At 33.1% G+C, this 15,567-nt stretch overlaps 2 protein-coding genes across 2 annotated transcripts; one reads left to right on the forward strand and one right to left on the reverse strand.

Annotated features, from left to right (window-relative positions):
- Positions 1-1,271: 1,271 nt before the first annotated feature.
- LOC114189806 (uncharacterized) lies at positions 1,272-3,073 on the reverse strand. The gene is made up of 4 exons (XM_028078508.1): positions 2,866-3,073; positions 2,686-2,760; positions 2,335-2,557; positions 1,272-1,911 (listed from the first exon to the last, which is right to left on the reverse strand). The coding sequence occupies exons 1-4, from the start codon at positions 3,071-3,073 to the stop codon at positions 1,272-1,274; spliced, it is 1,146 nt and encodes a 381-aa protein (XP_027934309.1).
- A 3,842-nt stretch (positions 3,074-6,915) lies between these two features.
- On the forward strand, positions 6,916-8,124 carry LOC114173558 (plant viral-response family protein (DUF716)). The gene has a single exon (XM_028058040.2). The coding sequence runs from the start codon at positions 7,067-7,069 to the stop codon at positions 7,970-7,972; it is 906 nt and encodes a 301-aa protein (XP_027913841.1). The 5' UTR covers positions 6,916-7,066; the 3' UTR covers positions 7,973-8,124.
- The last annotated feature ends 7,443 nt before the right edge of the window (positions 8,125-15,567 follow it).

Genomic DNA, 15,567 nt, shown 5'->3' on the forward strand with positions numbered 1-15,567 from the left:
ACTTATGTGGGTAGTAAAGCATTATGCTCCCTAACATGCAGTGTCAGGGGACGACCATCATCAAGAAACTCTAAGGTTTGGTTCCAATGAGGGTTGAGAGTTTTGTGTATAACCAGCCATATAGTGCCACAGGCAGAAAAAAATCAAGCCTTGTAAGAGTGAAACATCAAGAACATGCAATGCAACAGAAAAATGACATCTGGAGAGTGAAACATGTCGTAACAAATAAATAGAAAGGTACAATAAACAAGCATCTGAATGAAAAGACCCTCTGGAAAGTATTCTAAAAAAAATTGACATGGTATATGTTAGCACTTATTAGTAGTCTTTTACCACAAATATAATCATCAATTAATGGCAGCCCAATGAAATTAAAAAAGACAAGATAATTGTGACATAACCATCACCAGTATCATGACAAGAAACTACAGTCATAACCATCATCAGAATTCTAACCTTCGTCCTCCGCTTCAAGTTCCCATAGTTCACCCTCACATAAGGATCACTTGTCCCTCGAAGATCGGCAGCAATAAGGTCTCTTGCTTCAATCACAACAAGTTTTATCCAACCATTGGTTGAACCTTGTGTATATCAAAGGATTAGTACATGCTAGAGCTTAAAAAGAAAACACAGCCAGAGAAAACTTCGCATGGGTAAATAACTGAAGTGGTAATAGATGAAATGAAAACGAAAGCAAAAAATCGAAAAGAGAAACGAAATTAGGGCAAAATCAAAAGCAAAAAATCGAATGCAGTGGCAAATGAAATGAAAACAAAACTAAGATTGAAATGCTGGAAGACAAAATCGGGAGATCGAAAGACGAAATAGGGAGATGAAGTATGAAAACGAAATTGGAAGCAAGGGAGAGCGATTTCGTTACCTCAAGCGGTGGAGAAGGATGTGCAGCGGTGGTGGAGGACGGTGGAGAGTGGAGAACAGAGCTTCTCCTCTAAGACACGACCACGACAAAGGAAAGCAAAGCAACACTGCACCTTGAGACAATTGTGTTTCTAAAACATTAAAATTTACAAAAGAAAAAATGAAAAAATTAATTAAATTTGAATTTTACGGGGGTTCCTTAAAAAAACTTGGTACTTAACTGGGGTTTTTAAAACCTCTGGTATATTGGATTTTTCTAGAGGTTATTATAACCCCAACTAATTAACCCTTGCTAAAATTAAATATTTTTGTAGTGTGATGGACGTGGTGGCCTTCGTATTTGCATTTTTGGCCCTCATCTTTCTAATTCCATAAGATGGTTGGTTGGGCTGTTATACTGCAGTGTTTGGTGGTAGTAGTGCTGCTAGTGGGGTTGTTGCTATTGGTGGGGTTATTGTTGTTGGTGGGGTTGTTGTTGCAGGTGGAGTGGGTGCTGCAGATGGTTGACTTGGTGGTGGTTCACTTGGTGTGGGTTGAGTTGGTTGTGGTGCTACAGCTTCAGTGGGACGTTCTTCACAGCCATGGACAGGAAGTGCTGGATAATTGTTCCTCTTGTGCCCAAGTGCGCGACAAACTGAACATCTCTTTCTATGACCACCTAGCCTAATTTGGGTGTTATCTTTTTTCAGTTTCCAATCTTCCAGCCTTCTCTTCTTCTTTGGTCTCCCTGGAAGCCTTCTTTTAAGTGGTGGTAGAACATCAGGGAAGGCATTTGTTTCCCAGAAAAGGTGACCATTGGCAGGTAGAACTATAGAGTTGTATATCTCTTCATATGTTGTACGTCTGAACCAATGTGGAATGTAATCTTCTGCCTTTAAGTTGAGGAAGTTCATGGCAATAATTGCATGGCAGCATGGGATCTCACTAATAAGCCATTTCCTACAACTGCATTCCTGGATTTCTATGTTCACAGTGAACTTGTCTCCAATTAGTGAGACATGTCTAACTTCAAACAATTTTTGACCTGACCAACTACACCAGGAATAGGACCAAATTGAAAAGTTATAAACCTAAACTAGGACCAAATTGAAAAAACTTAACTAATAGTAGGATCACATGAGTGTACCTTGGTATCCAATACTTAGTTTTTTCATATTCTTTTGACAATCTGGTTCGTATCTTAGGGCAGATTCCACCCTAGTACTTCTGCACCCTGGATCTGTTTTTGGACCACCTCTTCATAATATATAAACGGATCTCTTCCAGCATTGAGATGATTGGCTTGGACATTGCATCCACAATAACGCTGTTGAAGGCTTCACTCATATTGTTTACCAACGTGTCATATTTGGCTTGCATGGTAAACCTAGACCTGGACCAATATCTAGAGAAACAAATTTGTTAGTTGATAACACAAAAATGTGATTTTATGTAACAGTGATATGGATGACTAACCTTGGTGGAATTGCTATTAGGTATTTAAAGGCCTCCTCGTTCACTTCTTCAATATTATGCATTTCTCTTTCCCACGCTCTTGGGTATGTGCCGGTTGTAGCCTTCCACATCAAGGTTTTTAGTTGCTTGCTTCCAAACTTTTTTCTATAATTCTTGTATAGATGGCGCATACAAAATCTTTGCTCAGCCCCAAGCAATAGCTCTTGTATGGCAGGAAGCAATCCTTGTGTATGTATAAGTGTTTTAGTATTCATATTAAAGAATTATAAGTACAATTAACATCAAAAAAATGAAAACAGATTACCTTTTGTTGGTCGGACATAAATGTGTAGAACCTACATATATCAGGACCTCCCAAGTCCTCAACCAACAACTCCAAGAACCAGCTCCATGTGTCTTCGTTCTCAACTTCAACTACTGCATAGGCTATATGAAGCATTTGGTCATTTGCATCACGACCTACTATAGTTAGTAGCTCACCCCCATATTGGCCTTTCAAAAAACTTCCATCAAGCCCTATGATGGGTCAACTGCTTACAAAATTGTCCTTGCATGCCTTTAGACTAGTGTAAATGCGCATGAAAATATTCTCATCATTAACATCTTCCACTTTAACTTTCATTGTGGATCCAGGGTTTGATCTAATTATCTCATGAGCATAATCATAAATCCTTCTATATTGATCTTTAAAAGATCCTTCAACCACCTTTGCTGCCAGTTGCTTTGCCTTATGAGCCATTGAAACTGTCACCTTTGTATTCCATTTCCTTGCAGCTTTATTACGTATATCAACCAACTTCAAATTAGGATTTTTTATTAATGTGTTGTCTAAGGTTTGACTCAACCATTTTCAATTCATCAAATTTATACTAAATTCTCTGTTGCACCTATAACAGTCTTGAACTTTTCTCAGCTGCCATGTTTGACATGAAACCAGAAATCCACAATAAAGGGACCAATTACACTTGCCTTGCGCCCCTAAACATCTCACACTCACTCTTTCCTTGTCATTTTTCTCAAACTTCTAGTTCCTCCCAGCATGAACAGCATACGTTCTTACACCATCAACAAATTGTGCCTTATCCACGAAGGTTGTCCCTACTTCCCATTTGTAATCAGCCATTGACTTGGGTTTCTTAAATGTACCAAAAAAACTGCAGGTGCTAATCCCATCATGCTCTGTCTCACTATCACTGCCCTCAATACTAAATAACTCTTCTGACTCCCAACCATTATCAAACAGTCCTCTATCTCTACCATCATGAACCTTGTCGTCATTCTCATCACTGTCTTCACTATCATAGTTTTGGTCACTTAGACAACTTCAACTGACACCAAACCTTCATTAGATTTTTCTTGACCATAATCAACATCTATTTCTACATCTATTATGCCTTTAGTCCCTCCATTACCACAACCCCAGTCATGTCCATCACTATCTCCTAAAGAGTTTGCATCAGAATCAATCCAACTTTCAAAACCTCAACCCTTTCATCATCACAATCCCTTTTGTCATCACCTTCAGCAATATCATCCAGTCCAATATCAGCTTCTGGATTACCAATACATGTACCCACATCCTCAACTCCCATTTCTTCTTCCAAATGCCCAATACCTTCACCCACATCATCAGCTACAATTTAAGGAGCATAAGCAGACCTTCTTAAACTATCAACCACTTCACCTTCCTCTGATTCAATTTTAGGCTCTTGGTTAATTACATATTCACGTGGAGCAGACCTTACTACAATATCAATTCCTAGTACTTCAAATTCACTAACAGCATGGCTGCTTTCACCACTCTCTAAAGGTCTCCCAACATCTCCTTCAGGTTCCACTATATTATCCTCTACTTGGGCTTCATCAACTCCATGCACAACAAACATGTGCACTTCACCATAATGCCTTGCGATATGAAGCATATTAAGTGCACCCCTATCATCATCCAAGGGGTGCAATAACATCTCAACACAATAACACAACCCCTTTATACTATGATACCCCATTTCCTTAAGAGACCCTAATATTTTGAAATAACTCCATCGGTCAGGATCGTATGACCAATGAGTAGTTTCCCCACCAACATACTTACACCACTCCTTTTCGGCAAAGTGACCACGGTGGTGGACCACAACTTCAAACCTTTCATCAGACATTGGAAAGACCAAAAAACAGAAAAAAGCCTGCAAATTATAAACAATCTTTAAATGGGGAACAAATACTCGGTCTACAACCGACAAACCGACAACCAACCATGAAACCCACCCTAGATAGCGACAACACAAACAATTAAAATGGTGGGACACCAGCAAAAAACAACAAAAAATGCACCACCGAAAAAACAACTACAAATTAAAATAATCCATCGAATGCATAAACAAAAGCGTCAATAAACCCTAATCATTAACAGTAATCCCAAACAATAGTCAACAAAAATCAAACCCTAAACCAAAACATACCTCCGCGATGAACACCTTCAACCCTCCCCAAACGATTCTTCAAAGATCAGCATCAATATTAGATGGCAGAAATTGATCTAAAATGGCCAATTAAAGGATATCCCCAAATCGTCAAACAAATGCCCAATTCGACACCAAATCCCCAATTCGACAAACACAACCCTAAACCCTATTCAATTAACCTTAAACCCTAAATGATTCTGCAATTACAATTAAATGGCCAGCACAGTAACATAATAGACACGTCACTAAATAGTGCTCCACGTCACAGAAAATAACTACGCTGGCCACTGTTCCGTTAACCATTTAGACGGAGTTAATGAAAATGAGTTAATTGAAAAAATATAATGAAAGGTACGACCAAATTGAAAACAATTTAAAAAGTAGGACCATTGTGAGAAAAGTCGACTAAAACTAGGACCAAATGACTATTTAAGCCTTTGATTTTATAGTTTCAAAAAAAAATATAAATATTTGAATAATAAGAAAAATAAATATTTGGAATCTTAATTATTATTATACAAACATTATTTTTTATCTCCATAACTTTATATTTTTGTTCAAGTTCTGTGGTGTTTTTTTGAGATTCTATGATGAAATGGTGAAATGGTTAGGTCATTCCAATTAATACAATGACTCAATTGAAAAATATAAAATATTTGAATACTCAATAAAAAAACATTGTTATAGAAACTCAATGAAAAATGCTTAAATTTAAAAGGTTTAAAACTTAATTAATTCTCTTTTTTATTCACTTAAGTAACAACAATGCAAAATAAAATCATGTCATCTTAATTAACAATAAAATCAAATGGTAGAGATTCATTTAAAAGATATAAAAAAATTGCGTACTTAATAAAAAATATTTTTAATAAAAATTTAGTTAAAAATATTTTAATTTATCATAAACTTAAAACTTAAATAACTCTTTAGTTAAATAAAACTAAAAATTCTAATTTGTGAAGCCAAAATTTGAAATTCTTATTCTTTTTCATTAATTTAGAAATGATTAAAAAATTATAAATTATTTTAAATATAAGTGAATTATTTTAAACATAAGTGAGGGTACTATTGGCTTTCACTAAATTAGAAATCATTAATTTTGAAAATTTCATCACTAGGAAAAGTGTTCTGGTTGATTGGCTTTCATTTCATCCTCAAATTCTGATATATTCTACATTATATTCGCTTGAGATAACCTTTACAGAAAAAACATTTTTATTATGAAAGTTGGATGCACTCATAATTCTGAAATTCTCTTTTTAATTACTTCATAAATTATTAAAGAAGTAATTATAAATTATTTTAAATATAAGTGACCGCGTTATAATTCATCTCTCCTTATTGAAATTTTTGTCACTAAAATTTGCTTTCTAGAAGAAAAAAAATTTTGAAATATTCGGCTTTGATCCTATCTTCCAATTCTGATTTACTATCTCCACCATCTCAACTTTAGATAATTTTAACGAAAAACCTATAATGGAAGAGACTTGCATGGGTAAGTTAAAAAACAGTTTACCTTCTACATTAAATCAAATTAATTTTACGCGTTTAAAATGTTTGGTTTTATATAATTAACTTGTTTTATCATAACAAATTTAATATAATATATAATAAATAATATATCTAGTTATCTTATTCTTTATAATAGAAAATACATAAACTAAAAAGTAATAATGCATGTACACTTTTATTTATAGGAAAATTATATAATAAGTTATGGACAAACATAAATAAAAATAACAGTAAAAATAAAAATAAAAATATACACTTACTTTTCAATGTTCTTTTTAAATATCCCTAAAACCACTTTATTAATTTTGTTCTGTCCTGTCTCCTTAGAAATATTCTCTCACACTGGTCAACATTTCATTCTAACTTTTATAACTTCAAAAGCTGGGCCCTTTAATACATAGACGATTTCAAATTCTTTTTAAATTTGAATAAATCAACACAAAAATACATATACTAAAAATTGTATTGAATAGATAAATACATATACTAAAAATTGTATTGAATTTAAAATTAATATAGACGTTAAAATATATGAAATAATAAAGGTTGAACTTAATAAAATAAGAGTGTATAATAAAATAATAATTTATATTAAGCGAGAAAAAGAAAGAGGAAGAATGAAGATGCAGATCCCCAGTGGGGTTCGCATCTGTCTCTGCTACTAACGAGAGAACACAAGGAAAGAAAAGAAGAGAAGGAAAAGGCAGTGTATGAGAGTGTGTGAAAGAGAGAGCGCGTGAGAGATCATAGTACCAGAAATGGGGAGTCTAGTGTACCAAGTGATTTCCTCCGCTGCACTTCTCACGCTTGGGATGTACCACCTCATCAGCACCACGCGCAACTACCTCAAATCGCCACACGCCTACGTCGCCAAACCCTTCCACCCCTTCCCCTACCCTCGCCGTCTGCAGCTCTACTTCCTCATTTTCGCCCTCCTCGTCGCCATCGCCCACCACCTCCTCATCTCCGCCGACGCCGACCCCTTGCTCCGCGGCGCCACCCCCGTCCACCTCCTCCTCTCCCTCCAGTCCGCCGCCACGCTCTTCCTCTTCCTCCTCCTCGCCCTCGCCCTTCTCCTCGCCGACGCCTCCCCTTCCATCCTCCCCCTCCCCGCCGAACTCGCCTTCGCCCTTGCCTCCGGCCTCTTCCTCCTCCACTCCGCCCTCGCCTCCGCCCGCGCAGCACTCCAGACCTCCGCAATCGAGGCCAAGTGCCTCTCCGTCTCCGGCAGCCTCTCCTCCATCTCCGCCCTCCTCTGCCTCCTCCTTGCCGCCCTCCCCCGTCTCTTCCCCGCCGATGCCGCCCTCGCCGCCACCTTCTGCCTCCGCGGCCTCTGGTCTCTGCAGACCGGCCTCTCCCTCTACGCCGACGCCTTCATCCCCGACGGCTGCCACCGCCTTCTCGACGTCAAGAGCGGCGTCGAGGGATCCACGCAGTGCGATCTCGACGAGTCTAAGTTCCGCGCCGTTGCGATTCTCGATCTGGCGTTCCTGATCCACGTCATCTTCGTCGTTATCCTCTTGCTCATAACCTACGCGCTCGTCGCCAGGAGCGTTAGTCTGAGGAGGCTCGGATCCTATGAAGCGCTGCCCACCGCGACTTCATCTGTGGACGCCAACCATAGCCATATTCAGATGAAGGCTTTGACCGGCACCCAGGCTTGAATCTTTTCGCTCATTATATTACCTCTTTTTTGTTCTTTTTTATTTTAAATTTTCTTATCTGTCTTCCTCTGATCATAATGTAGGATTGAACTTTGTGAATACACCTTAGTATTCCTGTTTAGTGAGTGAGGCGAATTGTTTATGTAGTTCAATTTTGTTTCATTACCTGTTACTGCTTTGCATATTCCTAAACACCCTTTCATACATATGATATGAACCATGGCTCTAAATTGCGATTGCAATGGCATCATTCATACTGCAGATTAATTTTTTTTATACCCGTATGATTGTAAGGAGTGTACCAGGTACTCTCAACTGTGGATTGCCTCCTTTTAGACTTTTGATTATGTATACCTTTTGGAATTGAAATTGATAACCTACGTATCTAATTTGGAGGGAAATTAGCGTAACGATCACTGTCGTGAACTTTATACGAAAATGAACCATAATGAGAAAATGAACCATAATGAATGTAGGGTAGAGTGAATAGTGTACGTGGAGAATAATGAAGGATGACTCATTGCATGAACTGTAAAGTTTACGTTTTCATTACATGGGAGTTCTTAGTATTTTTCTTTTTTACGAATCATGTTGAAGTGTTAACATTTCTTTCAATTAGCCTCTGAGTTGCCTTGGAGTAATATTTAGCTGGCCACTCCTTGATCTTTAACTGTCCATTGAGAGGGGGGAAGTGAGCCTATTTTTTAATGGATGCCATGGTTAAATGAAGGACCTGAAACCAGTGTGTAATTGAGGTTAAGGTTTTATTTCATGTCCTTTGCTTCTCGGTGATCTGATTCTGTTTTGGAGGCATATCTTGTAATCTGCTTGAGTTCTTTTCGCCATAGATTAAGGTGATGGCATGAGGATAACAATACCTAACAGATTTATCTAGTATAAAATATTATAGCTAGGTGACGGAGTTTCAAAGAAAATAGTATGAATTACTGGGTTATGCATGCTTTAATTGATAGAAAAATAGTTTGGCACCAAACAGTTTGGTCATTATGGATGAAATCGAAGATATTTGTTCCACTTTAGTACTGCACAAGGTAGATTAGCCATTTATTTTCAGTATTTCCGACATAAGCAAACAACCTTTGAAATGCACATGATTAAATCTGTCTTTGTTTCTGCTGAGATCATTTGATTAATATCCCTCTTGTGATTAATATAGCTCTTATAGTACATGAAATGTATTTTCAAGAGATGTATATGGGGGCATTCTAATGCTGCATACATGGAGTCCGAATACAATGTTTCTTTTTTTCTTTCACACGGCCCATTTTATCTGTAGTGCGAGCAGTCATTCTCTCTCGTGTGCATTTTATTGAGCTGATGTGACAGCATGCAATTCTTCATGCATTCACAGCGGTAGAAGTGTCAACTTCTCTTTCATGTTATTTTGGGCGTTGAAGCATTGTAATGGTAAAATTGGCATGCTAAAATATGGTTAATAATTTTTCTTCCGTATACTTTTGGGGCTGAAACTAACAATGGAGTAGAGAAGGTTGTTGTGGATCTGTTGACTTTGATTATATTGGATGTAATTGATAATTGATGTCAGCTTGCGAGTCAAGATCGCAGAGCAAAGAAATATTATTAGACAGGGAAATTGTAGTGCGAATATGTAGGGGCTTGTAGAGTAAAATATTTCTGATTGCTTCAACTAACCTGCTTTTGCTGACGGCCTAAAAATATTCGCTTGGTTAGAAAAAGTTTGAATTCAAACAGCTATTTCAGTTTAATTAGGGTAAGTTATGGGAAATATTTGTATAATATAGGAGGAATAGAGGTTATTTCTCCCTCAGCAAACCCTCTATTTAAAATAATTGGTTTGGTTTATTAGTTTTCCGTCTAAGGGAAGATATGTGTATGGTAGAAGAAAAATTACTCCATCTAGATATACAAATTTCTCTCAAAATGTATTAGTTTACCTACTATGTTTGACTCTAAATCAATCTGTTCTTACACTCTATTAAACAGGGCATGGTACAAGAAAAAAAATGTTAATAAATCTCATACTGGTCAGATAGAAAATGTGATTTAGTGATGATTGTCATTTTCTGTTTTGTAACAAAACCAAGCTTTGTTATGTAACAAATCTCCGTACTTTTATGCTTTTGAATTAGAAGATATGGAATACAGAAAACAACTAAGGTTCTAAAGAGTTTGATTATATACAACACATAATTCACGCCTTAATGTGCGGGAGTCAAAATCAGAGATCACCAACCTGTCAAAAGACAGAATCATATAGAGCGTGGCCGAATTAGTTTGGTTGAGAAATTCTTGTGTGATTGTGGATAAGAAAATTTATTTCTCACTAAAATATTTGGATTGATTACTCATGCATCTTCTAATTTAGGGTATGTGTATATTTGGATGGAAGAAGAAATTATCTTCCTTCTGGAACGTATACAAACTTATCATGGATTGACTATAGATTAGTCTTCCCCTTTCTGCAGTGTTAACCTGAGCTCGTTGAGATAGGCAAACAATATAGTGGTCATGTTTAGAGAAGTCAGATTTTATAGCCTAATTACATAAATATAATAAAATAAAGTTTAGGTTTAATTAAGTTTTGATTTTTCGATAAATTTAAAAAAAAATTAATTGAGTTTTTATGAAATTTTTTGTGGTATATTGAATATTTTAGAATTTTGAAAATTTGAAATTAAATTTTTGTATATATAGATTTATTTGTTAATTATATAACATGAAAATTATCTTGTGTTGTTATCTTGTTCAAATGCTTTACATAATATTTTGTTTGTTACAAAAGAGATATAGATAACGACGATCTCTTGAAAAGATTTTTTTACATTTAATGAAAATTATTTCTAAAGTTTATTAAAATTATACAATTATAAAATAAAAAACATAATTATTAAATTATTTTTTTGTTATAATTTTATAATTTTGTAATTTTATGGTATTATATTTTTATAATTTTACAAATTATAATTTATAATTATCAAAATTTATAATTTTATGATTTTATAATTTTGAAATTTTGTAATTTAATAATCCATTAATTTAATAATTTTGTAATTTTATAATTTTTTTACCTTATATAATTTCATTATTTTATGATTTTATAGATTTATAACTTTATTATTTTATATAAATTTATGTTTTTATAATTTTATAATTTTATAATTTTCTTATATCATAAGTTTTTTTATTTTTATTTTATAAAATAGATTAAAATGCATATTTGGTCCATATTTTTGTTTTGTTTCATGTCAATTCAATCTTCATATTTTTTTTTGTTTAATAATTCCAATTTTTATGAATTTTGTTCGATTTGTTTTTTTTTTTTGTTGCAAACGTAGATAAGTGTGGGAAGTAACATTATTATTTTATACGATTATGTAACTTTTAACTTCTTAAACTTTTAGATAGATGATGTTAGTTCTCATCTTTAAAATTTTTTTCTAATTTTAAATTAATCATAACTCTAAACTAAAATTATTTAATAAAAACGTGAATTTTAATAAAAATATTATTATAACGTGTATATATAAAAATTAAATTTGATCTCAAGTTAGAAAGGGATAAAATTGTTGCATTTAAAAAAAATACGAGATTAAATTGAAGAAAAATAACGAATATAGAGATCAAATTAAATATAAAACATTGACTTTGACATATGATATGTTGTTGGATTGACACATGAGTATTTTTTAAAAATTAAAAAAAGAAACAAAACTATGAAGTGACACGTGAAATTCATTGTTGATAGTCGTTAATAATTTGAACGATGTTAGCAAACAAGGATCAAATTCAACAAAATTGACGAAAATTGAGACTTGATTGAAAATAAAATATTAGGGCTGAATTAACACAACTAAATGAAAATAGGGAGTGAATATATATTTTTACCTATAAATACAATAAATTTTTAATTTTGATTAACTTTAAAAATAATTTTCATAAAATATAACAAATATTTGTAAAAGATCTTTATCATATTGATATCTTGTCTCAAATTATTATAGGGAACATTTATGTTGTATTTGGATGGGGTAAAGAGGGGGTTGATTTGAGTTGATTTGTAGGTAAAGAAGGGTTGTCTAGATGAAGGGAAATATGGTATGATTTGAGTAGATATAAGTGGAAAGTCAATGGAAGTTTGTATATAATATGATTGATAAAATTTAATAAAATATAATTTTTAATTGAGTAAATTGTATGATTATCATTTTATCCTTCAATGTAAATAAAAAAATAATATTAAAATAAAATTAAAAATATTATTTAAAATTAGAAAAATTAAATTTATTAATATTATCATTAATAACTTAAAATAAATTATTATTATTCTCAATTATAACTTGAAATAATTTATAATATAAACTATTTAATTTATTTAAATTTATTTTATTTTATATAATTAATTCATAAAAAAGCATAATTATTTGAATATAAAATAATTATTTTTATTATTATTTAAAAAATAGTAATTAAATGTATATATATAATATGATTATTATATATATTTTTATTATTATAATATATAATTAAATGTATCAACTTTAACACCGTCTCCTTGACCTGCCAAGTGTCATTTTGTGGAATTTTCAATTTTTTTTTAATTTTTTTAATTTTTTTTTTAAAGTTTTTTTTTTAAAAAATTAAACTGTCACGTGTCACCTAATGGTTGTGACACGTGTCAATTTGAGATTTTTTTATTTAAAAGAATGTACTGCCACGTGGCACGTCACAATTGTGCCCTCGTGTCAAGCTAACATTGGTTGTTTTCAATTTAGTCCCTCTATTTATAATTTTGATTCAATTTAGTCCCCCAATTTTTTAAAATGATTCAATTTTATCCTCTCTGATTTGATACCAAATTAGTAATTAAGCTTAATTACAACTTATATATATACATATTAAAATAATTTTTATTATATTTATAGATTAAATTACTCCATCTAACTATTCAAATTATTATTATTATTTACATGTATAAAAAATTTCAAGTGTAAAAAATTACAAGTGAAAAATGTAAGAAATGAAATAACATGAGTATTTAGGGAGTGATTTGATGTATAAATGATAAAAAATCATTTTAACATGAATATATAAATTGTAATTAAGCTTAATTATTAATTTGGTCTCAAATTGGAGAGGACAAAATTGAATGATTTTAAAAAATTGGAGGACTAAATTGAATCAAAATTGTAAATAGAGGGACTAAATTAAAAACAACCAATGTTAGCTTGACACATGGCACAATCGTGACCTGCCACATGGCAGTACATTTTTTAAATAAAAAAATCTCAAATTGACACGTGTCACAACCATAAGATGACACGTGACAGTTTAATTTTTTTTAAAAAAAAATTTAAAAAAATTTAAAAAAAATTTAAAAAAAGTTGAAAAAAGTTGAAAATTCCACAAAATAACACGTGGCATGTACGGAGACGGTGTTAAAATTGACTTAACGGCAGGAACCAAATTGAACATTTTAAGGAATTAGAGGACCAAATTAAATCCAAAAATAATAAGGAGACCAAAATGAACTAACCCAACAAATTAGGGGACCAAAATGATAATTAAGCCTATAATTAATATATAATTATATATATATATAATATGTAATAAATATAAGTAAATTAAATTGTTAAACATAGGGATAATGAAGTAATTTTAACGTAATGAATTATTTTTTCCTGCATTTCTCTTTATTTTAAAGAATGCTAAACTTTATAACTCATGTATAAATCCGTCCTTTCAAATCAGTGAAACCAAACACATCCCTAATTCACTTCCTATCCACATGAACAATATTCATACATATCCAAACACAGCATTAAAGAAAGTCATTGTACAATATAATTATCATGTAATAGTTAAATTAAAAGAATTCAATTGAAAAATTTTAAAATCTCAATAAATTATAAAAATTTTAAAAAGTTTTAATTAAAAATTGTCAAATTTATTAAGAATTCCAAACTTAATTAAACCTAAAATTTATATTGAATTAAATTATATAAAAATTTATTTCTTTTATTAATAAAAAAATTAGATTATATAATTGTCGTATAATTGTTTAAGATGTATACAATTTTATCTTTATGATTATAAATTACTTTATTTTATCCTCAAATTTTATGATTATTATCTACAATAAAAGAAAATGCTTTTAATAAAATATCACTATTATTTGATATCTATTTAATAATGTTCTGGTCAAGAAAAGTGCCAGATAATTCTTAACCAAAAATAAAAAACAATTTGTTCCTTGACCATGGGAGTAAAACTCTCCCCTATAGATAATACAAATATTAAATCCTATAGATAATACAAAATAAAAATATCTTTTTCCCCTAAAATATCTCTAAATATAATAACAACCTTACATTTATTCAACAATCAACTAAATCCCCTAAATGCCGAGCATAATTTATTTGACATTTTTAACCTCGGCCGTACCCCGATCTGTCAGGTATCTTTTATCCCACCCGACCACCAGATTTTCCTAACTATGACCTCGGTATAACACCTAAATAATTCTTTGGCCGAGTACTAATTCTCTGGCCGAGTACACATCTCTCCAACTTCTGTGTTTCCTCGTCTCAAGAACAAGAAAAGCAGGAGTTGTCTTTTCAATAACTGCTCCTCACCATTTCCCGTAAAATCATAATTGCCCCTTGCATATTCGCAACCACGTGTAAGCCATCCAATGGTCTTTTTTTTCCTCTCCTTTTTAAATTTCAACCACTGCTCATCTCCCTCTTAACCTACACAACCCTAAACAACCCTTCATCTTCTCACTCTCTACACCCACGCTCCTTCCGCTTTCACCTACCCTTTCTCAACCGCTACTTCGTCCCCCAGGTATTCTTCTTTCCACCCTTATCTTCAAATCTCATGCTTATCCCCATGCTTCCCTTATCTGCTTCTTATGCATTATCTTTGTTTTTGTACTGTGTTTTAGCTTTGCGATTGTATTTCCCTTTTCCCTGATTATCTTTACTCTACTGAAACCCTTACCACACTGCAACTGTAACTATCCTCTATGAATACCTATTACAATTCCCTATACTCTTGGGCTCCTCAGGCTTTACGCAAGGAAACCTCATCTATGACCACCCTTACTAGGATCAGAGCCTTTAGATGCCACCAATCCTTGTGTAAAAGCAACGAAACTGATGTAGCTGTTGTTACCTGTGATGGTGATGAACCTATTTGCAGAGACGGCAATTTATTTCCCATTTCACCACAAAGGTTTACCTATATGTATGTTACCATATTTGAAAAACTAGGTTTACAACTCCCCTTTAATACCTTTGAAAAAGAACTCCTCACCATTTTGAATGTTTCCCCATGCCAATTACACCCTAACAGCTGGGCTTTCATTCGTGCCTTTCAAATTCTATGTACCTACTTCGGAATCACTCCCTCAAGCAACATGTTTCTTTACTTCTTCGAATTACGAGTTCCGCATAAGCAACTGTGGGCATCCCTTAGTGGAGTCAGTGGCCGAGCTCTTCTTACAAGGGTTTTAAGGGTATTTTTATAAAAATAGTAGCCCCCGATCACAGCCCTTCCCTCCTAGAAGGTTTCCCTTTATATTGGTGTCA

Source organism: Vigna unguiculata, chromosome 1 (assembly GCF_037176805.1).
Source record: "Vigna unguiculata cultivar grain cowpea cultivar isolate G323 ecotype 2 chromosome 1, ASM3717680v1, whole genome shotgun sequence".
Taxonomy (NCBI): domain Eukaryota; kingdom Viridiplantae; phylum Streptophyta; class Magnoliopsida; order Fabales; family Fabaceae; genus Vigna; species Vigna unguiculata.

What these genes read in the sequence shown, in the direction of transcription:
- LOC114189806 (XM_028078508.1), bottom strand. Translation starts at nt 3,073, where the DNA reads ATGGCTCATAAGGCAAAGCAACTGGCAGCAAAGGTGGTTGAAGGATCT. An exon ending in CAAGGACAATTTTGTAAGCA is followed by an intron (nt 2,761 to 2,865) that starts GTTGACCCATCA and finishes TGCTTCATATAG; the next exon opens with CCTATGCAGTAGTTGAAGTT. An exon ending in GTTGGTTGAGGACTTGGGAG is followed by an intron (nt 2,558 to 2,685) that starts GTCCTGATATAT and finishes TACATACACAAG; the next exon opens with GATTGCTTCCTGCCATACAA.
- LOC114173558 (XM_028058040.2), top strand. Translation starts at nt 7,067, where the DNA reads ATGGGGAGTCTAGTGTACCAAGTGATTTCCTCCGCTGCACTTCTCACG.